Source organism: Terrapene carolina, unplaced genomic scaffold, assembly GCF_002925995.2.
Source record: "Terrapene carolina triunguis isolate 2854851 unplaced genomic scaffold, T_m_triunguis-2.0 Scaffold21, whole genome shotgun sequence".
Classification (NCBI taxonomy): domain Eukaryota; kingdom Metazoa; phylum Chordata; order Testudines; family Emydidae; genus Terrapene; species Terrapene triunguis.
In genome coordinates this window covers 17,550,185-17,574,535 of record NW_020664372.1, presented here as the reverse complement: position 1 = coordinate 17,574,535, position 24,351 = coordinate 17,550,185, and the positions used below count along the sequence as shown (strand labels likewise).

The window sequence follows — 24,351 nt, the reverse complement described above, 5'->3', positions numbered from 1 at the left end:
CCAAAAATTGATCTGCACATCCTCTAAAAAAAACCCCATCTTTCTATTCTAGGTTCTTATGCTACCCACATCACCATGGTAGTTGAGCAGACTATGATGGCAGCACCCATGAAAGTTATAGGTGAAAGTGTACTTACACAACATACTATGGAATAAGCATAACAGAGTAAGAGTTAACATTTGTTGGCATAGATATGCCTCATACATTTGCAGCTACATTAGCTTTAACTAATGCCCTGGTATTAAAAAAACTCTTCACTTTTCATGTGTTCATAGCTAAGTTAGCTTCTCATGCAAGTTACTCTTCCCCTGAAATGTCCCCAAGGAAGGATGTGCTATTCGTTGCAAACGAAATGTACACTCCATTGATGCTAACAAAAATATTCAAATAAATCTACCTACGGCCATAGATGTTGAAGACAAACCATTGGCATCTAAAGGGAAGGGATGTTTATTACTTGTCATCTTTATAGTTAGATATATATTAGACATCAGATCTTATATTTCTAGTTCATGAAAATAAGGGGCTTCGATCATGGTATAAAGTCCATGAGATTTCCAAACCTGTTACAATGTATGTGATAGAGTAATAAACACCTTCACCAGTCCGGCAATTCAATTAATATTATGAACCAAATCTGGCACGCATTTGCCTAATCCCTAGCATTTTTCACAAAAGCAGAAAGTCTCTGGAATTAGCTTTCACCATGCAATTTAGTTTTTGCTTATTAGTATTTTAAAACACCAATCTTAATTACCCTTTCCAGCACTCACTCTTACTCAGCAGAACTCAGGATTTTCTTGTTTATTCAACAGTTGTAGAATTCTCAGTAAAGGCCATTCAGCGAATGCACTGAAAAGTGTGATGGCTAAATGGACAAAATGACAAAAAGCTAGAAGTAAAATAGAGTTTTCTACTGATTTGTGTAAATAAATTCTCACACAACTGATTACAAAAAATCAGGTTGTGGTTTCATAAGTGTGAAACATTTTTCATTATACCTTCAACTGTTTAGATGGTTCTGGTAAACATTACAAGTTCATTCCACAACTGGAAAACTAGCTTTTCATCCTGAAAAAAAAAATCTGCAAATGCTAAAAAAATGGTGACTCCTCATTCTGTTATGGTTGTGAATACAATATTTGAGAAAATAGCAAGTCGTGTGAATAACTAAAGAAAAAACGGACAATTTTGTACAACTGTTTTGCTGTATGAAGCCCTTTTTGGACACAAACATTGTGTTAATTGGTATAACAATGATCAAATATCCATCAATTTTCTAAGTTAGTTTCCATGTGCTGTGTTTCCAATAAGCATGGAAGATAGAAAATAGGTAGGTGCTTACCTGTTCAGTTACTTTTGGTCCATTGATACTAGCTTGTGTCAGAGCATCATTAACAAGTGAGTGAAAGTTCAGAAGTACATGCTCAATGTCATATGTCCCATGCATTGCACTGGATAACTCTTCCAATGACTGAATATATCTCCGCCAGTGAAGGTCAATTTCTGCCATGTTAGCCAAGCAGCCTCTAATTACATTCAGGCAGTACCCCATACATGGCTTACTTAAAGTCATTCCTTGGCAGTGGGGGCAATATTGCATTCGTAGTAAGGCTCTGCTACAGTCTTTAGAGAACTGCAAATGATCTGTTGTATTGATCACTTCAATCCCTAAATTGAGGGCCTGCAAGAAAGTACGACTGGATAACAATGATCTCCCCATTTGTCCCATGACTATTTTTGGAACATTACCAAAAGGACTGATATCTCTTTGTGACATTCGAATGCATTCTGAATATTCCAGCGAAATGTCAGTCAGACCAGGATTAATCAGATGATTATAGACTAGTGGGAACAGGGTGTCAAAAAATCTGTTCACCAGTTCTTCTGTACTAATGTCTATGCCAAATACAAAGAGTCCCACATCTGTAAAAAACTCTTGAAGAGCCGTAGCAGCCTCGACAGCCATGTTTCTGTATGTGTTGCAGAAAAGCATGCTTGTGTAATTCTCAGCCTGTCTGATAAGCATTTCAAAGGTTTCTGTAATAAAAAAGAGGTGAATATTTTAGAGTAAAAAAGGATTACACATTTCAGCAAAAACTTAAGACTCTAACAAGGATTATATTACTTTAATTTGTGTTTCACTTATATGACAGATATCTTTGCATTGCAACAATTAATGGCTAGAATTTAAGAAGATACATTCTAAATTACATATAAACCCTCTTTCTTAGTGTGTTGACAGTACCTAGCACATTGTGGATCATACTAAAATATACAATAATAAACACCAACTTTTCTGATATAATGTATTTTATAAACAAATGCAAAGGGCAAATGAATGGTAACTAACTTGCAGAATAAATCAGACACCAACAGTAGCTGTCTCAATACATTAGATCACCCACTCCGTTAATTCAATAGACCTTTCACAATTTGTAATGTAAGTGAAATATTATCACTCATTCCACTTCAAATAATGAAATAAAGTCTCTACCATTTAGAATGGGGTGTTAAAGATGGCAATGAAACAGCTCTTCTGTTTTATTCATTAATATGTAACTTTTACAGAGCAAACAGATGTGGCTTCTTTTTGAAAGAGAGCAGGTGCAGCACATACAATCTGAAGCATACTTTTAAACTGTGCTGATAAACCCAATGGTCAATGAGAATTGAGAGCACTCAGAACTTTGCAGAATCTGGCTCAATGCTAGCAAAATGATGATTGCTATGGGAACAAATGCTAATGTTGTGCATGTTATGCCTTACTGATGTATAAGCACCCAGGATAAAATGAGTTAAAATACCCACGCAGTACCTAATTCTGAAAGTAGGTAAGCAGATCATGTAGGTTAAAGTATTTTCCTGTGAATGGGAAGTCAAACCCTTTCTGAGGTTTAGTGGGTTCACAAAAGGAGGGTTAATGCCCACATCACCTTTCAAAATACTTGAACCTAGGTGAGGAGTCTTAGACTAGGAGTTTCCCAGGTGAAAAGCCCATGGGCTGTGACTGGAAGAGAAAGCAGTATGTTTAAGCAGTTAGATGATAAGAGTTGCGTCTTGGTGATTGGGCAGTGATGCCATAAGATTTCTGCAAGAAAATAGCATGTGTACAGTTTGTAACCACCTCTGTTCAATGGAACAGAAGTGGTATACATTTTGTAAATAAGCAAATTACACTAAATACCCTAACTCTGCATCACTGATTTCTACTTTGTTTGCACAGAGTTAAAGTTGCACAGACATGTAACTTAACTCTCTTTCCTGATTTTCAAAGTTTCAAGTTTTGCTGACCTTGATGTTTGGAAGGACACAAGATACCACTGGGCAATCTTAACTCCTTGTTAATGAGAAGGTTTGGGGTTTTTTGTTGGTCAGTGAATGTAGCTTGTGATAAATTTGGAACAGCAAAACATGCCCTCATACCCACAAAACTCAGTTGGTGAATTCTCTCTTTATGAGCTCTTTGTGGTGTCACTCAATCATTTGCAACTTGTTCAGAGTACAGTGGCATAATTGCTCACTGTCTTGAGCTGCTGTGGAAGATTTACACTGACTGCCTAGAAACTGGCAGATTAACTTTAAACTGACACGCTTGCTTTTAAAAGCCCTTTACAATTGGCTTTCCAAATTCTGGGGCCTACTACTCATGCCTTTTAATGATGGATTTCTGTACTCACACACTACCCAGTGCTTAGAATTTTGCCACTGTATCTGACATTGACAGGCAATCAAGGTTTGTACTGCAGTGGGACCTATAACATGTAATTTCCTTCCCCCAAAATACACCTCTATTTTATCCCACTTTAAAAAACATCTTAAAGTTTTATTTCTCCCCACAGGTGTTTAGAATAGCCACTCTTGACCTTTTATTTATCACATTCCTGTTCAATCACTGTCTTCACATTTCTAAAATTTGACCCACTCATTTGTTTTTAACTATTTGTATCTTAAAAGGGCGACAGTTTAGCATGTTTATTATATTGTATTTGTATTTATTCTGCAGTACAGCAGCCTCACCATTTTGAGAAAAGGGTGGTATATAAATAAAGGTTTCAGAGTAGCAGCCGTGTTAGTCTGTATCCGCAAAAATAACAGGAGTACTTGTGGCACCTTAGAGACTAACAAATTTATTAGAGCATAAGCTTTCGTGGGCTACAACCCACTTCTTCGGATGCATAAAGTTACTACATAGGCATCACTAGCGGCACAATACATAATATGTGAAACTGACGGTTCCAAGCCATCACACCGAATAACTGTCCCTATGGGAGGTTTCAAGCTGTCAACTATCCAGGGTCTATCTTTCTCTGTACCAAACATTATGTATCCCAACCAATCACAACTCGACCCCTCCATACCAGAACTCTCTACACTAGGAAAGTGGCATGTTACTGAAGACAGTGGTCTGCCTTGGGGCCAGGTGAACAACTGTTGACTCTGCATTAAAAAATCTATTAGTACCACAGAAGAAACCATTCTTGAAATTAGAACACTTGATAATGGACTTTTTTCTTATTTGCTTTTTCAAAATACAGTCTATATTCCTCTAATTGCAATAAAATATCACATCCATGTCTCTGCCTAACAAATAACCTGAAGAAAGGATGCTTTCCTCTACTGGAATGAGGGAGCAATCTCATTGCCAATCTCTGGTGTCAATTTATAGAATGGAAAGAGATATCAGGCTCTCCTAGTTCATATTCTTAGCCAACCCAATGAAATATGCTTGCATACACAGCAGTATATATAAACACACAAGGCCATATAGCCCAGGGACACAACATACCCCCATACTAGTTTCAACAATATCTGACCCTTTGGAACAGGAAGTTTCCATTATCTGAATAACCTATAGGGTAAAATAATAAGCCTCTTTGATCTACTTGTGTCAAGGCTGAATCCCGACTCTGTCACTCCGAGTGCAGAAGTGGGGCTCACAAGGATTTAAAAAATTAATACTTGCCACCCCAGGCTTGTATTAAACTACCAAGGTTACAGCTTTTCTCTGACCTTGGCTTGGTAAACACAGCCACCAACCAAATGCAAAAAAAACCCTTTGAGCCCAGGAAGGAGCACTTGGGAATTCCTCCCTTTGGGGTACCCTCAAGCCCTTTCACCCTCCCCTCCGGTGAAGAGCAGAGAAAGAAAACAAAGGAAATTAGCTGTGGCTACCAGCTAATCAAACAACATGCACAAACCTCCTAGGACACCAAAATCCAATCCTGTTCTTAAAAAACGTAAATTTTATTACAAGGAAAAAGAAAGAAAATACATCTGGAACATAGGCTTTTGCCTGATTTTAAAAGAGCAATTCCAAAAATCAAGCACCCAAAAAAGTTTTTTTGGGGATTCAGCTTAAAGGTTACAAGCAAACAAAAGCATCTGGGGTTAGCACAGAGGAGTTCACAATTCAATAAGAAATAAAAGAAATAACCCTAATCGTGTCTTTTTAGACATTCCCTAATTTTACTTACATATCTGAGGCTCCAGATAAGTAGGTTCGAGGTATGAATTGATAATCTATAATCAGACCTGGCTTGAAGCTGGTTACAGTATTGCTGCCCCTGTCCCTGCATCCCAGAGAACAACAGACAAAGGGAAAGTTTCTTTCCCAATTTTAAAAAGTTCTACCTTCCCATTGGCTCTTTTGGTCATGTGCCCACTTTTTTTTCTTTACCTGGGGGACTTTTTAACCCTTTACAGGTAAAGCAAGTAAAGAACAGCTACCAAGAGGGATTTTATAGCTAACTGACTTGCTGGCTGGCTGGGTGTCCATCAAAGGGAGCTATCCCTCCCTTTATTTACCACAACGTGTTAGGGGACATAACCTTTAAGGTTTTAAATAAGGAGATTGGTTTCTTATTGCTGTTTCTACCACGACCCTTTCATATAATGTATCATTTTTGCATTAGTGGACATGAACACTTACAAGTTCTAAAACAAACTATTCAGACCCATCTTGCTCTGTGATTTGTAGGTAAGGAGAATGAAAACTTGGTTCTTTCAAGAATAAAACTAAACAAAACAAATACCACTGTTGTGTTGTGGTCTTCTCCCCACCCTCCAGATCTGCATAAAAAACTCAGTTCAGGGAATACAAATGAGGAGTTTACAAACCCATGGGAACCTTGGCTAAAATGTACAGAAGTGTAAGAACATTAGTAGACAACCCATTTTACCTACTGAGGGACTAACTAAATGTTTACATCTGAAATAATTGGGTTTTTATTCAATAAGAAAGCTAGAAGCTTGTTACTAAATATTCCACGTAGCCACAAAATAAAAGTCCTAGAAAGGAACTTGATTTGTCCCACATATTTCAATTTAGCATGGCAAATCCTTATTTACATTTTTCTTTTATCGTATTTATGTTTTAAACTGGCTCTCCCTAAAAATAAAGAAAAGGAAAATATGCAGATCAAATCAATAGTTGTAAAACCACTCACATTAAAAATTATAAGAATCAGATCTTGCCAAATTATGTCTGACAGTTACTGTGAGGAGTATTTTGAATTTAGTCAGTGACTCACCACCATAAAAACCCAAGAAATAATAGAGTAATCAGCCTAAATTGGACCTGAAGCCCAAGATTGTCTGCAGCACATCTGAGAATTAATGATTCGTGTATAGGAATAAAGCGGATTGGAGGCTGGTCCAAAGTCCATTAAAATCAATGGAATTTTTTTTGTTAACTTCAGTTGGCTTTGGATCAAGTCCTTAATAAAAAGAAAAAGATTACAGAGAAGATGTATTAATACATTCCACATGAACTGATCATTATTGTACAAGCCACCTTCCTTTTCCCATTAAAAATGTGTCAAGTTTCCCTTAATTTAAGGTCTGATTATTGTACAGGCCTACAATTGCTGGTCAGCTTCATCTCTCTGATCATTCACCTGAAGACTGAGGAAAGATGTGTTAATTCTACCTTTTTCCTTAACCCTCCCATAAAAACTAGACAGATTGCCTACATCAGACAGAAGGAAATTTCATCCGCTGCCTTTTCTACTCAGTTTTATATGTGAATAATACCCATCTCTCTCTCTAAAAATGCATTCAACTACACTAAGATATGTTATCTACACTCACTGAACTATGATCTTTAAATTTAAAGTGCATAACAGACACACTAATGAGGAGAGGGGGGAATCAAGCCGATTCCTATTTCAGACTGTTTAAATAAAACAAACCATAAAATACACTGAAGTCTTCTGAGAAGATGGCTATTTTCAAAAGTTCAGATTCTCAGTCTTTTACAGAAACCTTACCAATACTTCAGATAAAATTCATATCAGTAGGTAATGTTAGTGAAATTATGATGTAATAGTAGCCTCTTTAGAATGACATGAACGGCATTTTATGACCCATTTCAAATTTTTCATTATTATTCTTTCATAGATGAAAACCATAAAATACATAATCTAAAATGTCTATGACAATTCAAGGCTCCAGTACTCTATTCCTAAATGCAGAAACATTAGATGAAAGAATAAGTCATGCTGTACATGGATAATCAATAGATTTTTACAATGTAGTTCTAAACAATAAACTTTCAAGACTGAATTACATTTCTAGTGCCCTTGCAATCCACAAGTGAATGAACGCACAAACCTCCATGACTTATTGACCATTTGCCCTTTTCTAAGCAGCATGTGATAATACCTGACACCTGAAGAATGGAGAAGTAGAAGATCTACATTTACCTGTGATATGGAACAGTATCTGTGAACATTTCACAACGACAATCTGTGTCGTTCATGACACTTTCAGAGGCAAGACGACAATTAAGTCAATTTATTCCTGATCAATACTGTGAGTATATCAGATCTATAGTAATGGGGTTCTGCATATTATAAGAATCTGCATTCTGATTTACATCAAACTTCAGAAATTATTCACCCACATAAAATAACTGATGAGTATATAGTCCATATAAATCCAAATGTACATAAAAAACATCATTAATACAACAAAGATGAGCATGAAAAGCTGCCTTTTTACAGTTATTAAATGTATTTTTTCAAAAGAACTTACTTTGTGATTTTCACATTTGTACCTACCATAAAAAGAGCATTTGTTCAACTTTAATACAAAGATCTATGCTGTGATTTTATTAGCTGTTTAAACTGTTTGAAAGCATACCAATTTCTCATTTTATATCTGTGCCACGAAGCAACAGAAAATAGAAGACTAGACAAAACATATAATAAACACAGGACAAAATTAAGTAATTCAGTAAATTGTTTTACTGTTTATTATGGGTGGATTCTATTCATTTTGAATTGATTGTCCATGTTAACACATGATAAGAAGTTATTTTCTTGTTAATATTTGCATATGTAACATATGTGATTAGTATATACCATAAAAAAATTGGTTTATCATTTTACAATTATTTGTTTTACAGTAAATGTAACCTCTCATTTATTCTTTTTAATTTGTTTATCCCAGAGTGCTACTTACAATTGCAAGAATTACAATGAAACTATAATAGCATGTTTCTCCTCTCTCCCTAAAGAAGTAATCAAACCATAGCTTTAAAAACAAATAACTTTATTGATTTTAAAACTGGATACAAAACTAAATACGAGAACTACAAGCTATTGACAAGCAACAAAAAACAAATACTTACAAAAACAGCATCCTGGACTTCACCACCTCTCATTTGCACTTCTTTTTAAGATAATGTAAGAAATAATCCCTGCAGTTTTATCATTAATAGTACAAATGATATGCTCGTGTGAAGCAATTTCTGCCTTGTCTATATATAAAACAAACTTTTACAAATAGGGCACGAGACTATCCTGGATCCTCTTCCTGGACCCAATCCAACTTTCGTGAAAATTCACATTGATTACACTGGAAGTTGCATTTGGCCCTAAATGGGCACTGAAAGTCTTTAAATATTTGGACCTCTAATCCCCATCCCAATAGGTAGAGGAAAGTGCTTTCTAATTGTACATCTTGGGGTGGGAGTTGAGGACAGATTTTTGGAGCACATTTCTTATCCTTATGTTTAGTAGAACAGCACATTAAAATGATGACTACATTTCTCAAAATTCTTGTACCTTTTTCAAAGCTTACCCATTCTTTTGCTTAATAGAGTTTAATCCACTGCACTTGTTATTAAATAAAGTTATCTATGCTCTAAATATTGAGACTTTACACTGGAAAAAAATAATATTACACAAAGGTGCCCTGACAGATTCCAGTTTCATTATTACTAATGGGCCAGTCAGTTACACTGTATTGCAATTTGGCACCAGTCCAATATCTAAATTTGTACACAGCAAATGAATAAGCACTCAGCCAATCTCCAATATATAACTAATGCAAGTTATAGCCACAAATCCGGGTTAAAGCTCTCCCAGAAACCATTAAGAACACTCTGAGCCTTTGACAAAAGAATTTACAGTGTATCCAAAAAATCAGACTTAACCCATTACACCTACCCCAAAGATCACACCTTAAAGAAGAGCATTAAAAAAATAAACTAAATACTAATATCTAAATAGTGCTGTGGATGTTTTCAGATCTGAAACCTCAAACTGATCATATGGAACAGCCTGAGTCTAGTAGTGTTTCACTAGAGACATTTGCTGCTGAGTACTCTAATGTGTTTTACTTCTGCTTATGGACAGTCCAAATAATGTTGGGTGTCAAGCTGTCATCTAGAGATATGGTCCAATCATGCATGTCTGGCATACACATAACTCCTACTGGACAAAGGGAATTTTGAGTACACAAATCTCAGCTCAAGTTTGCAGCTTAGGAAAACAAAAGCCTGTAATAAATGCCAGTTCTGTCCAAAATAATGCATTTAGAATTTTTAAAATACATGCTACAGGAAAATTACTCTTGGAAAAAACCTAAACTGAATAAATATTCCCAGCCATGAAGTAGTATGAGGTGCCATATCTAGTGTGTGAGCCCCATATCATTTATCAAAGCAGCAAAGATGAGTTGGAAGAACATTATTCCCAAGACACATAAATGATCATAACTAATTAACTCACTCAGGCATTGCCTGTGAACGTTAGATGAGACAGGGATCTAAAGGATAAGTGCCAGCAGAAAATCCGTGGGATTCACTAAAATTAATCTCCATTAACATACACTTCAAATTGATCCAGTTCAACACTATTGATTCAGCATAAACCACAACATTTCTGTGGAGTGAAATCTACCAGGAGGAACTAACAGATTGACCCGAATGACACATATCTGGTCCTTCCTTATCTGGAATTGCTCTTGGTAACTTCTCCTGCTTTGATGTTTTTATTTGCCAAGATATCAAAAATTAATTGAACATGCAGTTTACTTACCAAAATTGAGCAACTGGAGAAAAACTAAAAACTTTGAAACTGAAAACTTAGCTCAATATTATTCACACAAAGATCTACATTACTGAGTAATGACAGAACATCCCCTACAATTTTTTTTCCTCGATCAGAAAATGAATATAGCTTATTATAGAAAATAATAATTGAGGGAGGAAAATATTAGGTGTAAATTCAAGAAAATTTAGTAAAGGCAACAGTATCTTTGCTAACACAGATGACTTAATCAAACAGCCTTGCTAAATACCTAAATGCCATAATGTTTGTATTATTCCATTATTAAATTGTCATTTTAACTTTTTGAACATTGGAAGCTGTTTCAGAATTACTAGTTATAAATAGTGGTACATGAGTTTACACACAAACTCAAGGATATTAAATGATTAATGGTTTGTAATATGCATAAATAGTTATGTACTCCCTTGTGGAAACTGTATTGTCTCAAATCTTATCACTGAATGATGACTAAACAGACATGGATCCTCTGATCAAAATAGACATCCACTGATCTTACTATAAAACAATACATTATAAATTCCTTGTAGTTTCTGCAGGGGGAAAACAGCTTTACATTTCATTTTAACCCACAGATAGAGACCTGAGTAAGGAATATGATGAGTCAGTGTAACTCATGGCCATATATCTTACCCAGACAGCAACTCCCCATTTGGGGCTGCTCTGACTCATTACAGGCTTCCCAGAGTAGAGGCGGCTGTGTTCACTTTCCACCATAGCAACCCTCTCCCAATATTCAGGGCATCGGTCAGACTCTCTCTCCCCATGCTAGATAAAGAGGAGCCATTTGTATCACTCTCATAATAAGAGGAGGATGCAGGCCAGCACAGATGTGTGAATGGGGGTATATTTGGAAAACAAGTTTGGGAGAATTGAGCAAAATGGGGAGGAATTGGTGGGGAGATAAAATGATTTTTTAATCTGATTTTTTATTTAAATTGGAGTATTTAAATTAAATACAGGCATATTTTTAAAGAATCTGGTTTAAAATTAAAATTGACAATCTATGATAAGGCTTAAATTATTATAATTTCTTAAAATCAATTAAATTAGATTTAAAAAAATAATATTAAGCAATACATATTTGCTGCCAAGTTTTAAAGAAAGTCAAACCAGGGAACTGCTGAAAGTCATTAGCTAAGCACCTGGAACCAGAGTTTGGTGAAGTGTTAATCCAGCTTTTGACACTGGTAGCCTCTTCTGCAACCAAAAGAAGCAACAAATGTAGTGTAATGGCTATATTTAGCTGCAAATCAACATTTTAATAATTAGCAACCAATGAGAATCAACCTTTCTTCAGGAAAGTAACTAAAAAATACAAATGCAAAACACAATTAAAAACAATTATTTAAATCAAAGTTTCCTGCTTGCTGATTAAAATCATGATTAAAACTGGTGATTCACATTACTTTGATTTAAATCAATCCACCCTAAAATTAGGTAGGGCAGAAAACTAGTAGACTTGTATTGTGTCTAGGATTTTTGGATTGTTAAATGAAAGTGGCATCAAAAGTAATGTGGTGCAATTTAAATGTATCAATAACCAAGATTATCATACTTTTTATAAAAATGTTAGTAGTTGATATAAAGAAATAAATCTAATATTTACTCAACATCATTTCTGTTATGCATAAATGTGAACATTGAACATATTACAGGCTTCCCAGTATATTGGCTGAGCACGATGAGGTTACCATGCTAGTTCACCTAAAGAGCAAGTGCCAGGAAATTTCAACAAACTCCATCAATTTGCATAGTAATTACATATGAAAACAAATAGAACTGTAGAAAGGCTTCAGTGGGGTCATCACAATGAATACCTGTTAAGATCTCCTACACTAAGCAAGGACATTTGAGAGTCTACCATATTTAAGACACAACTTTGGTCAGAGGCTTCTAAATTCCATGGTAGTCTGGTGTGGGATGATATATATTCATTAGATTATGATTTTTTTTTTTTTTTTTTTTTTTTTTTGCGCTTGAAAAGAAAACGGAGAGGTTGTTTCTTCTGCAATTCTTGCATTTCTTGTTCAGGCAAAACTTCCATGCATCCCAGTGGGACTTTTATCTGAAAAAGGGGGTATAGGACTGGTTCTATATAAGAGCCTGCCAGCACCCAGATTTAGCCCTGTATTCAGATATGATTATTAGGCAGCAATACAAGAATGAGTTTAAATATCTGCCTCTCCGCAGAGCTTTAGCCTAGGTCTAACTGTTACTGACATAAGTATAATATGCTGTAAGATATGGATGATAGCAAAAATCATGTTGTTTTATGCCACATCTTACAGTTCTTGTACTGTGGAATGCTAAATAGAGCAAGAGATGAATTTGAAGTATGTACTTTCAAGATATAGACAGGTAAATAAATACACTGTTTCTAACTTGACAAGGGAGAAGCTCTCAGGAGGTGGATAATAATATAGACCATTACACTCTTTCCAATTACAAGAGAAAAATAGCACCCGTCAGTGGAAAAAAAAAAAAGATTCTCTACATCTGTTATAAAAAAACAAAATACAAGAAATTCAGTTTTACTACCATAGTGATACCATATATCACTGAAATTATGAAGAATGTTTCTACACTGAGCTAGCCTCAAGAAGGCTGAAACAATGGAAAATGTTGATGATAGCTGAACAAAATAAATTGTCTAGCTACTTTTCACAGTAACATTTTAGGGCCAGATACTGATACCCTTACTCATGTTGAGTAATACATTTTTGGAAGTAGTCCGCTGAGTTCAACAGAACTCACATACGGAGCAAAGTACTACTATAAGGGTAGTAGCATCTGGCCCTTACAAGCTAAGATTTAAACCAAGCATTTTAAGTGAGCTACTATAGTATCCCTCTTCCTGAAAGCTGGAGCATGGCCAGAGTTCCCCTATGTCCTGGGTCGCAGCTAGTGCAAATTAGGATACTCCTCAAACTGCTCTGATTTACAATCTGGTGACAAGGAGGCCTAAAGAACAGATCAGGCTTGCAGTGGGTACCTTTTGCCCCGCTTCTCCTGAGCTGCATGGAGCACTGGTTGTCTGCAGCTGAACATTGGGCTTAGTATTTTTCTCAAAAGTTAATTACTCTTCAGGTTCCATAAGTTACTTATGTCACACAACAGGAGTTTTAGCATACCTTTTTACACCACAGCTTATTCACTATTTTGTGCAGTTCCGAAAAATTAACCTTCTGTGTGGTACAGGCAAGTTGTCACTAGACATTTATGACCCACAAAAGGAAATGTCTTTGCAAGAACCAGCAGGGATCAGCTGGAAAATATAGCACTCACAGAAATTCCATCTACATTAAAAAAGACACCCACACCTAATTTTTGCACAAAAATGCACCATAACATAAAGCACTCCAATGAGCTGATTCACAGGCCTGTGAACACTCATATTATAGTTATATTTCTCTACAAGTAGCATGTGCAATAGAAGGTGCTGAGGGATAATGAAAATGGGCAAAGAAAATCCTTAGATTAAGATATAACGTTTTTGTTTGTTTGTTTTTAAAGTAGAATCCTCTGTGCTTGCGGGTTTCCCTGGTGCTCTCTGAACTAAATATACAATAACAGACAATCACTACAGTGCTATTAACTTCTGATGCAGGGTTTTATATTTCATACATCATTAATAACTTCCAGCTGTGAACCCATAAATCTGTAGTCTTCAAAAGTTAATGAGGAGATTTTTTTTTAACTGTCATTATTTTTAAAGTTTTGTAGTATCTATGGTTTGGTTTAAGATAGGCACATAGGGGAAGGCCACAGATTTAATTTCCCAATGAAGGCATTTTAAGATTGAGAAAAAAATAAAGTGGAGAAGAAAGATCTTTTTTCCCCCTATTTGTTTCAAAACTATAATGTCTAGGGCTACAACAAGACGCATGTCTGCCACAGTTTCAACTTTACTCAGCCTAGAGATTTTCAAACATAAATTCTATTTCTCATTTAAGATAAAACATAATGAGAATTTATGACCAAAATCTGCCATGGTGTAAGTGGGCACAACTCATCTGATGTCAATAAACTTGTGACCACTTACACCAGGTCTGAATTCAGACATAAGTGAGTGAAAATCCATCCTGTCTAGTACTAGGTACATTTAACATTGTGATTGCTAATTTCACATCTCTTCAATGTGCACTTCAACAGCAGCAAAGTAATTCCCTTTAAATTAATATATATGAAAGAAAACACAGAATAATATTTTTGCTAAAAATTCTATGTTGTCTGGAACATTTGGGTAATAACTTAATTTCACAGGATCCCTCGAGAGCAAGTCACTGCCACAAAGATGAAATTTCAATTTGCCACACATTTTATTGTGTTTTATATCTCAGCAAAGCCTTACTATATTAGCCCATGGCCATAAATTAATACTTTGCAGCAAAGTTCTCCATTAAAGTGTGCGTGTTAAAAAAATGGAAATAACATAGTAAAACCCATTCCTTGGAGGAAAAAATCTCTGTGCTTGCTTTGTCTAGCACTGGTTCTGCATGCTGCCATCAGTCATCTGTCCAGCAGTAGAGAGGCATTATCTATCTCCCCTATCAAACAGATACAGCCTGCAGGACCAGCTGGGGTCCAGATGCTTACAGTTTGCAGACAGCCATTCTGGTCTCATCTTCTCTGAAGCTGAATATTGTGCACCAGTATAGTCATGTAGCATACATACAAAACTTATCAACATGCAATTGAACACTGCTATAAGAATTGTCAGGAGTACAGAAACCAATACCAACAGTCTGGCTCCCCGTCCTCCCACATATTTTGCCACCATCCTTCTGAAGAGAAGCAGCAATAATACAAGAATAGAACCAGACGATAATGAACACCGACTTGCTCATCTAAGAAGATCTCAACACCCTGCACCCGTCAAATGCCACCTGAAGTCCAGGAACCTCTGGTTAGCGGCAAAACTCTCGAAATGGGACTGTCACCAAAACTGTGAAAAAACTTGTGGGAACACAGCAGTATCAAGAATCAAGACCTGATTATGGAAATTACATATCAACCAACTAGTTTCACCATACCAGATAACAGTGAACTGCAGCAGAAACTTACATGGGAGTTGCAATTACCTACCACACAAATTTAAAATGAAGGACAGCCTGATTTGCAAATGTGGAGAGAATGTCCAAACTACTGAACTCCTAGTGAACCACTGGGCTCTAAGATCCTTCTCTAGAGGGACAGCCTTGATTCATTCCACATCACCGGATTCATAAAGTGGATGATAAACTTGGACATCAATCTTTAATGTGCTTTTCAAATTGCCATAGGAAAGAAGGAGAAGTCTACAGGACAGCATAATGTCTTTTGCCAGCTAGCAATCAGCAGTCATATCAAAAACAGTCACAGGACCAGACACAGCCTAGTTAACTGATGGCCAAACCTGGCAGAATCTAATGCACAGGACCTAGGTAGTGGAGAGACAACCAGGGAACAAGGACTTTCAGTGGCAGAAATCAGCTGAAACCTTCTCTTCACTGGGAGATTCAGAGGTGGCAAATACATCACTGAAGAAGTGTGTATAGGAAAAGGCATTGTCATGGCAGCCAGGGGATGTGCTAACCCACTTTACACAGACTCAACCAGCATTGCTCCGATAAAGCCCTTGTACAAATTAAAGCTGCCTTCCCCCTGTGAATACAAGGGAGGGCGGAAGGGGGTAACATGGTGTCCTGCCTCCCTCAAGTCAGGGGACATGAGGAACAAGTAGATCACATGCAATTAACAACTTCCTGCAGCAGCATGGAAGAATCTGGTTTATAACTTAAAAAATTACTACCAACAGGAAGGATGATTAACCCATTAACATCAGTCTCCAGGGGAGAAAAATGGGAGTGGAGGGGGCTGCAATCTTAATTCTAGCATCTCCTAACTTCTGAGTGCTTGACTTTGCAATCTTCATGTTCTTTTAACAGTACTTTTTGTGTGTAATATAATTTAGATCAAACAGCATTTACTTATATCTATTAATGCCATTTTTATGTAGAAATGTGAAAGGAATGTGGGAAGAAAAATGGATATGGTACCTTAAAATTTTAATTAGAAATTCTCATTAAAATCAAGGAGGAGTTCTGACTAAAAATTGATGGCACAGTGTGGCCCAGCAAGAGCTGGTGCCTCAACTTCAATATATGCCATTACAAAAGGAAATTATTACAAATTACTGTCTTTTACAAAGTGTTACCTTCTGCAGGTTGAATTGGGAATGATCAGTAGCCAGGGATGGGATGACTGTTAGAGAAAATGTAATTTATATGCATAACATCATCCTGATTTTACAGGAAAACTGAAGCAGAGAGAAATGGAATGACTTAGGCAAGACCATGCAGCCAGTCAGCATCAGATCCAGAACTGACCAGAACTCAAGCCTGACTCCTGATCCTGTTCAATCCTCCAAACTACACAGTCTTCATGTGGTGTAATTTAATAAGGAAAATTATATTTTAGTATTGTTTCACTTATAATATTCTTTTTTGTTAATGCTTGATCCTTGAAACTTTACATGTGTCCTCACCTTCACCTTGAGCTGCATACCTCAGCAGACTATTATCTCCTGGTAGAGCCTACAACACTAGGGACTGACTATAGCTTACTTATAGGAGTAGGAAGCAAAGGTTCAGTAAAACAATTTTCTGTTACAGTGCTGCCTGCTGGGTTTGTTCAGGCTCTGTTTGCATTTCCATTATAAAAGTCCTATTTTTCACAGATGACTAAAATTTGCTCCAAGCAAAACTATGTTTTAAAAGATCCCTGCTTTATAAGACAGAAATGATTACAATGTATTGTTAATTAATTTGTTTGCTACAATAATTAAGGGTCCAAATCTGCAACCCTTACTCATGGTCTGTAGCTCTAATTCACATGAGAAGTGTCACTTGCTAACATAGTAGGTCATTAAATGGCACTTTGAATTCTGTACTAATTAAGTACAGAATTCAAAGTGCCATTAATAACCTACTATGTTGTGCCTAGATATTTTAGGGATCTGTAAACAGTAACTGATATACTGTGTCATCCGTTCCTCCACACTAGGCACTATGGAGTTTAGAATGGGTTTCTTGATGCTTTGGAGTTTAACTCAGACTTTAATACTTGAATTTCAGTGAGATTTAGACTCCTAAGGACTCAATTCACACAGGAAAGTAGGCTCCTAGAAAATCATTGGGATTAACAAAGCCTAAATTAGATGACTGGGTTTCCTATACTATGAATGAGGAAGCAAATGGGATTTGCAAAAGCCAGCATGCTAGGTGGCTCTGGGGCTAACCTAGCCAATAGAAGATGCCAAAGCAAGGGGTGTGTCCTAAGCCCCACCCTACTTTGAAGTTCAGCACCTCTCACACTTGGTATTCTCAGCTGCATACCCTCCCCTGGGGTTAGGTGCCTACACTATTTTTGCAAGAAGCCAGGGGACGGGACAGAAGTACCTCCTTCATAACTTTTAGCCCATTTGTTATCAGGGCCGGCTCTAGGCACCAGCAAAACAAGCTGGTGCTTGGGGCGGCACATTTTTAGGGGCGGCATGGCCGGCGCCAGAATGCCACCCCTAAAAATGTGCCCCGGCCGCCCTAGCTCACCTCCGCTGCTGCCGCTCGCGCACCATGGCACGCGAAACAGCTGATTCACGCGCCGCTGCTCCCCCTCCCTCCTAGGTTTGAGAGCCTGGGAGGGAGGGGGAGACTCCGAGTGGCCACGGCGCGCGCGCCGCTTCTCCCCCTCCCTCCTAGGCTTGAGAGCCTGGGGGGAGGAGAGAGGGCTGCGGATTTGGGGAAGGGGCGGAGCTGAGGCGGGGCCGGGGGTGGGGTAAGAAAAAAATGGAGGGGGGGCGGCCAAAATTGTTTCTGCTTGGAGAGGCAAAAATCCTAGAGCCGGCCCTGTTTGTTATGGTACTCACCCGGGATGTGGGAGACCTCTGGTTCAAGTCTTCCCTTGACCTGAGTGGGGGGGGGAAAGGATTTGAACACCTCTGAGGTAAGTGCTTTACCCCCTGAACTATCAGATAATCTGATGTCAGGCTTCTTCAATTTCTGCTGTTAAAGATGTTCCATTGTGGATAAATAATTTTTAAACAGTCTTTGGAGCAGGGGGACTGACTCCCGGGATCTCCCCCCTCACCGCTGAGTGTTCTAACCACCAGGTTACAGAAGCATTCTCATGCTCTCTTGTACTCACTCTCTTTCTGGCACAATGACTCTTTCATTGGTTATCCACAGTGGGAAGTTTCAACAGGAGTGATTGAAGGAGCCCCTCATCAGACTATCCAGTAGCTCAATGGTGTGGGCACTCATTTGAGTGGTAGCAGATCGCTGTTCAGATCCCTTCTTCTCTGGTGGAGGGAGGATTAAATATGGGGTCTCCTACATCCTAGGTGAGCATGCTAACCACTGGGCTGCAAGTTATGAGAGAGGTCATCTTCCTTCGCATTATTTTATACGAGCTCGCCTACTGATCCCGATCCAGCAGGCAAATTCTGAGCCGACTGACTGGATTGGGCTCTGCAGGAGGGTTAGGCAAGGGAATGCCTATCTTTCCCCAGTTTATGCATTGCTGTGGGACTTAGGCATCCAGACCCATAATGCAAGGCAGCAGTACATATGCTCAGAGGCAGAAACATAAATATCTAAGAAGCTTTTACTACAAAAATGTAGGCACCAAGCAAGTTTAGGTGCCTACAGGGTTTGGTGGCAGCTAAGTAGGGATTTTGTGAATCCCAATGGGGTCTGATTCTGATATTTAGGCCCCTAAAATATTGTTGTGAATCTAGCCCTAAGTGCCAGAGTCATTGTTTAAAATAGGACTTTGGCTCCTAAGTCACTTAGGTACTTCTGAAAATTTTACTTGTAATCTTCAGCATAACTTAGTAGTCAAAGCATTTAGCAGTATCCTTTTCTGCCTCTTTGAGAAAATGGTATGAGTCCATATACAAGTAAAAGTAGATAGTTCTATGTTTTCCACAACAAAAGGAATTACTGTTAAAGCTCTTCAAACATATTAGTGAGGATTATATTTGTTATCTCACAGCAAAATGTAAGTATCTCTATGTCCATACTTCACATGTAGGATCACTCAGAATTGCAAGTTAAATCTAACTATGTATTCATGAGAGGCTCCTTGCTCTTGTTTAATTGTTTATTAAAGAAAAAAATGAAAAACTGTAAATGAGATAAAGGCTGAGTCTCATTTTGGTTACTTTTCTATATTACTTCCATCTAGGAAAAGATGAAATATCAGTTACATCACAAGAGGAAAGATGTTCAAACAATTGCAGACTAAGCTACTTCATTTGTTAGAGCTGTCAACAGAGCTGAGATAGATAGTCTTGTTGCAGACTTTGATTCCGCCTGGGACTGGAGAACAGCAACAGTGAGTATTTTATATTCTAGTGTTACACTCATAACAATGGCAGCTCAGCAACACCTCAGGAACTGATAAGAAATGTGGTACCTAAACATTCAAATTATCGATTGTGGCAAAATGTTCATGGAAAAACAATGCCTACTGATAGGTAAGCAATGGCACAGGACACAGAGCAATAGGAAATGTTACAAACAATCTATATGGAATTGTAATTTTCATACACGGTATCCCAATTAGTTCTGGGGTAAAGAAGTAGATATTCCAGTTCTCATTATTCTCTATTTCAATTTGTAGGGGCAGCAGCTTGTTTAATTCACTGTGTTATACAAAAGGTTTAACTGTTTGAAGTTTAATTGTTTGCAGTGTTGTAGTCATGTTGATCCCAGGATATTAGAGGCAAAGCGGGTGACGTAATATCTTTTATTGAACCAACTTCTGTTGGAGAAAAAAAAAAGATTTCGAGCTTACACAGAGCTCTTGTAGTTTAATTGTTTAATGTCCTTTTCACTGATCCTGCAACTTGCCACTCTCAAAACAAATGTGACACTAAATGTGGTTTAATAAATTAATTTTCACAGTAAAAGAATTCAAAGAATGTGTAAGCGACATTACCCTTCCTAGCACAGCACACGCCACAGTTCTGTGCAATACAGGTTCAAGAAAAAGTTGCAAATAAGTTAATAAATATATTTTTTTCCTCCTGTTGCTTTTATATCATCGGATATTAAGGGCCAAATTTTCACAGACATCTCTACTTGGCCTCCAAAATTGTGAGTGCAGTTTTCTCCATTTAAACTGTGTGCATGCTCAAACGCAGTTTGCACTTAAAAAAAAACAGAGTTCATCTGTGAGCAAAAACTTAGATGTACAAAACTGTGATTACAATCTTAGAAACTACTTTTGAAAATCTGACCCTGTATATTTTCTAAGCATTGTTAGATATTATCTTAAAATAATAAACAATAATAATCCATATGAGTTACAGGTCCTCATTAGTTTTGGTCTCCAGCACTGAAAATGGACATGGAATGGGTATCTGAACTCACTGCACAGGCCACTCACACAATAAGGAAAGGATATAGAATCATAGGACTGGAAGGGACCTCGAGAGGTCATCTAGTCCAGTCCTCTGCAGTCAAGGCAGGACTAAGTATTATCTAGACCATCCCTAGCAGGTGTTTGTCTAACCCGCTCTTAAAAATCTCCATTGACAGAGATTCCATTACCTCACTAGGCAATTTATTCCAGTGCTTAACTACCCTGACAGTTAGGAAGTTTTTCCTAATGTCCAACCTCAATTGTCCTTGCTTCAATTTAAGCCCATTGATCTTGTCCTATCCTCAGAGGTTAAAGAGAACATTTTTTCTCCCTCCTCCTTGTAACAACCTTTTATTTACTTGAAAACTGTTATCATGTCCTCTCTCAGTCTTCTCTTTTCCAGACTAAACAAACCCAATTTTTTCAATCTTCCCTCCTAGGTTTTCTAGACCTTTACTCATTTCTGTTGCTGTTCTCTGGACTTTCTCCAATTTGTCCACATCTTTCCTGAAATGTGGCACTCAGACCTGGACACAATACTCCTGTTGAGGCCTAATCAGTGGGGAGTAGAGTGGAAGAATTACTTCCCGTGTCTTGCTTACAACACTCTTGCTAATACATCCCAGAAGATGTTTGCTTTTTTTGCAACAATGTTAAACTGCTGACTCATATTTAGCTTGTGATCCACCATGACCCCCAGGTCCCTTTCCGCAGTACTCCTTCCTAGGCAGTCATTTCCTATTTTCTATGTGTGCAACTGATTGTTCCTTCTTAAGTGGAATACTTTGCATTTGTCATTGAATTTCATCCTCTTTACTTCAGACCATTTCTCCAGTTTGTCCAGATCATTTTGAATTTTAATCCTATCCTCCAAAGCCCTTGCAACCCTTCCCAGCTTCGTATTGTCTGAAAACTTTATAAGTGTACTCTCTATGCCATTATCTAAATCATTGATGAAGATACTGAACAGAACTGATACCTGCGGGACTCCACTTGATATGTCCTTCCAGCTTAACTCTGAACCACTGATAACTACTCTCTGGGAATGGTTTTCCAACCAGTTATGCACCCACATTATAGTAGCTCCGTCTAGGCTGTATTTCCCTAGATTGTTTATAAGGTCATGAAAGAAATATTAAAAGCCTTACTAAAGTCAAGATATACCACATTTACTACTTTCCTCCATCCACAAGGCTTGTTACCCTGTCAAAGAAAGTTGTTAGGTTGATTTGACAGGATTTGTTCTTGACAAATCCATACTGACTGTTACTTATCACCTTACTATCTTCTAGGTTTTTGCAAATTGATTGCTTAATTATTTGCTCCATTATCTTTCCAGGTACTCATGTTAACATGATTGGTCTGTAATTCCCTGGGTTGTCCTTATTTCCCTTTTTATAGATTGGCACCGTATTTGCCTTTTCCCAGTCCTCTAGAATCTCTCCTATCTTCCATGACTTTTCGTAGATAATTATATGGAAAATGTCTATAGTCCTCTAAGTTCTGCAGGAGGAGTGGTAGATATGCTGGAGGGTAGGGATAGGATACAGAGGGACCTAGACAAATTAGAGGATTGGGCCAAAAGAAACCTGATGAGGTTCAACAAGGACAAGTGCAGAGTCCTGCACTTAGGACGGAAGAATCCCATGCACTGTTACAGACTAGGGACCGAATGGCTAGGAAGCAGTTCTGCAGAAAAGGACCTAGGGGTTACAGTGGACGAGAAGCTGGATATGAGTCAACAGTGTGCCCTTGTTGCCAAGAAGGCTAACAGCATTTTGGGCTGTATAAGTAGGGGTATTGCCAGCAGATCGAGGGACGTGATCATTCCCCTCTATTCGACATTGGTGAGGCCTCATCTGGAGTACTGTGTCCAGTTTTGGGCCCTACACTACAAGAAGGATGTAGAAAAATTGGAAAGAGTCCAGCGGAGGGCAACAAAAATGATTAGGGGGCTGGAGCACATGACTTATGAGGAGAGGCTGAGGGAACTGGGATTGTTTAGTCTGCAGAAGAGAAGAATGAGGGGGGATTTGATAGCTGCTTTCAACTACCTGAAAGGGGGTTCCAAAGAGGATGGATCTAGACTGTTCTCAGTGGTACCTGATGACAGAACAAGGAGTAATGGTCTCAAGTTGCAGTTGGGGAGGTTTAGGTTGGATATTAGGAAAAACTTTTTCACTAGGAGGGTGGTGAAGCACTGGAATGGGTTACCTAGGGAGGTGGTGGAATCTCCTTCCTTAGAGGTTTTTAAGGTCAGGCTTGACAAAGCCCTGGCTGGGATGATTTAGTTGGGAATTGGTCCTGCTTTGAGCAGGGGGTTGGACTAGATGATCTTCTGAGGTCCCTTCCAACCCTGATATTCTATGATTCTAACCCCCAGCAGGCTACGGATGATGGCTGTGGCAGGATGACCTCCAAGAAAAATGTTTGTCTAATAAACAACAAAAACTGAGACATATAACTACATATTCTTTGAATTTGAATTGTTATAACAAATTGGGCAAGTTTAGGCTGTGATCTCAAGGAAATATAGAAAGACCACCTGTGCTGAGAAAAAAGATTAAAATGTTAATGACTTGATTAGAACAAAGTTGTGTACTGGAAACCACTATGGGGGATAGCAGAAGGTCATGATAACTTTTAAACTGACTACAAAAAATAAGCAGATTTGAAAAAGCTTAGGGTATTTCAAAAGAAGTTCAATAGAGGAAAGGTGAATAATTATGTACTGGCAAAACTGTCATCATGCATCAAGGATGAGGTGTTATTGCAATATGCTAATGACATTTTGACACTTGCCTCTGCCCATGATATAGGAATGTGTGTGTTGTTTAAAAGGAAGGATACTAAACCCAGGTGCAACTGTATAGCCATGAAAGGACTTTCAGTGACTGGTTGTTAGCTTCAAGGAAGAGATGGGCCGGCTTTGAGCACCAGGGATCGGGAAAATGAGAGGCTTTGAGAATGGAAAGAATTTTCAGTTACCAGCTTGTAACCTTGGAAATTAAGTTGTAGGGCTTGTCTACCCAGTGAGTTAGTGCATAGCAAGCCAGGGTGTGAATGTAGAGTGTGCAGCAGGCTAGTGTGCTAATTCACAATGTGAATCCTGTTTCTGCACACTAGAAGTTCTGTAATGCACTTTGATATACTCTTGTTTGAAACAGGAGTTTGTCAAAGCCCACTACAGAACTTCCAGTGCATGGCAAGCCAATATTCCCACCCAGTAGATTCCCACCCTACCTTGCCAAGCAGTAACTCACCATATAGACAATCCCTTGTAGTCTCTTGTGCCATGGCTTTTCCCAGCCTGTGGCTAGGTGAGAGTTCTAATGACTTTATTTGTGTGTGTTTTTCCTCTATTCCTTAAGTAAACAGTGTATTTTCTTAAATTCAGCTGTTTTGGGTCTGACTGTTAACAAAGATCTTGCGGTTAAATCTCTTGATGGAACTTAAGTGTTTTATGTTCAATTCCCAGCTCTGTCAGAGATTCCGTGTGTGACCGTGGCTAAGTCACTAAATGTTTCTATTCCTCAGTTCCTGGTCAGTGTAATGGGGATAATAATGCTTCATTTATTCCAC

At 38.0% G+C, this 24,351-nt stretch overlaps 1 protein-coding gene across 1 annotated transcript in view; it reads right to left on the bottom strand.

Moving 5' to 3' along the window:
* The window catches only part of GPC5 (glypican 5), a 985,999-nt gene that overhangs the window by 827,996 nt on the left and 133,652 nt on the right, over positions 1-24,351 (bottom strand). Inside the window, exon 3 of the mRNA XM_026662819.1 lies at positions 1,347-2,041. Within this exon, the coding sequence (XP_026518604.1) occupies positions 1,347-2,041 (695 nt within the window). The remainder of the gene's footprint in view (positions 1-1,346; positions 2,042-24,351) is intronic.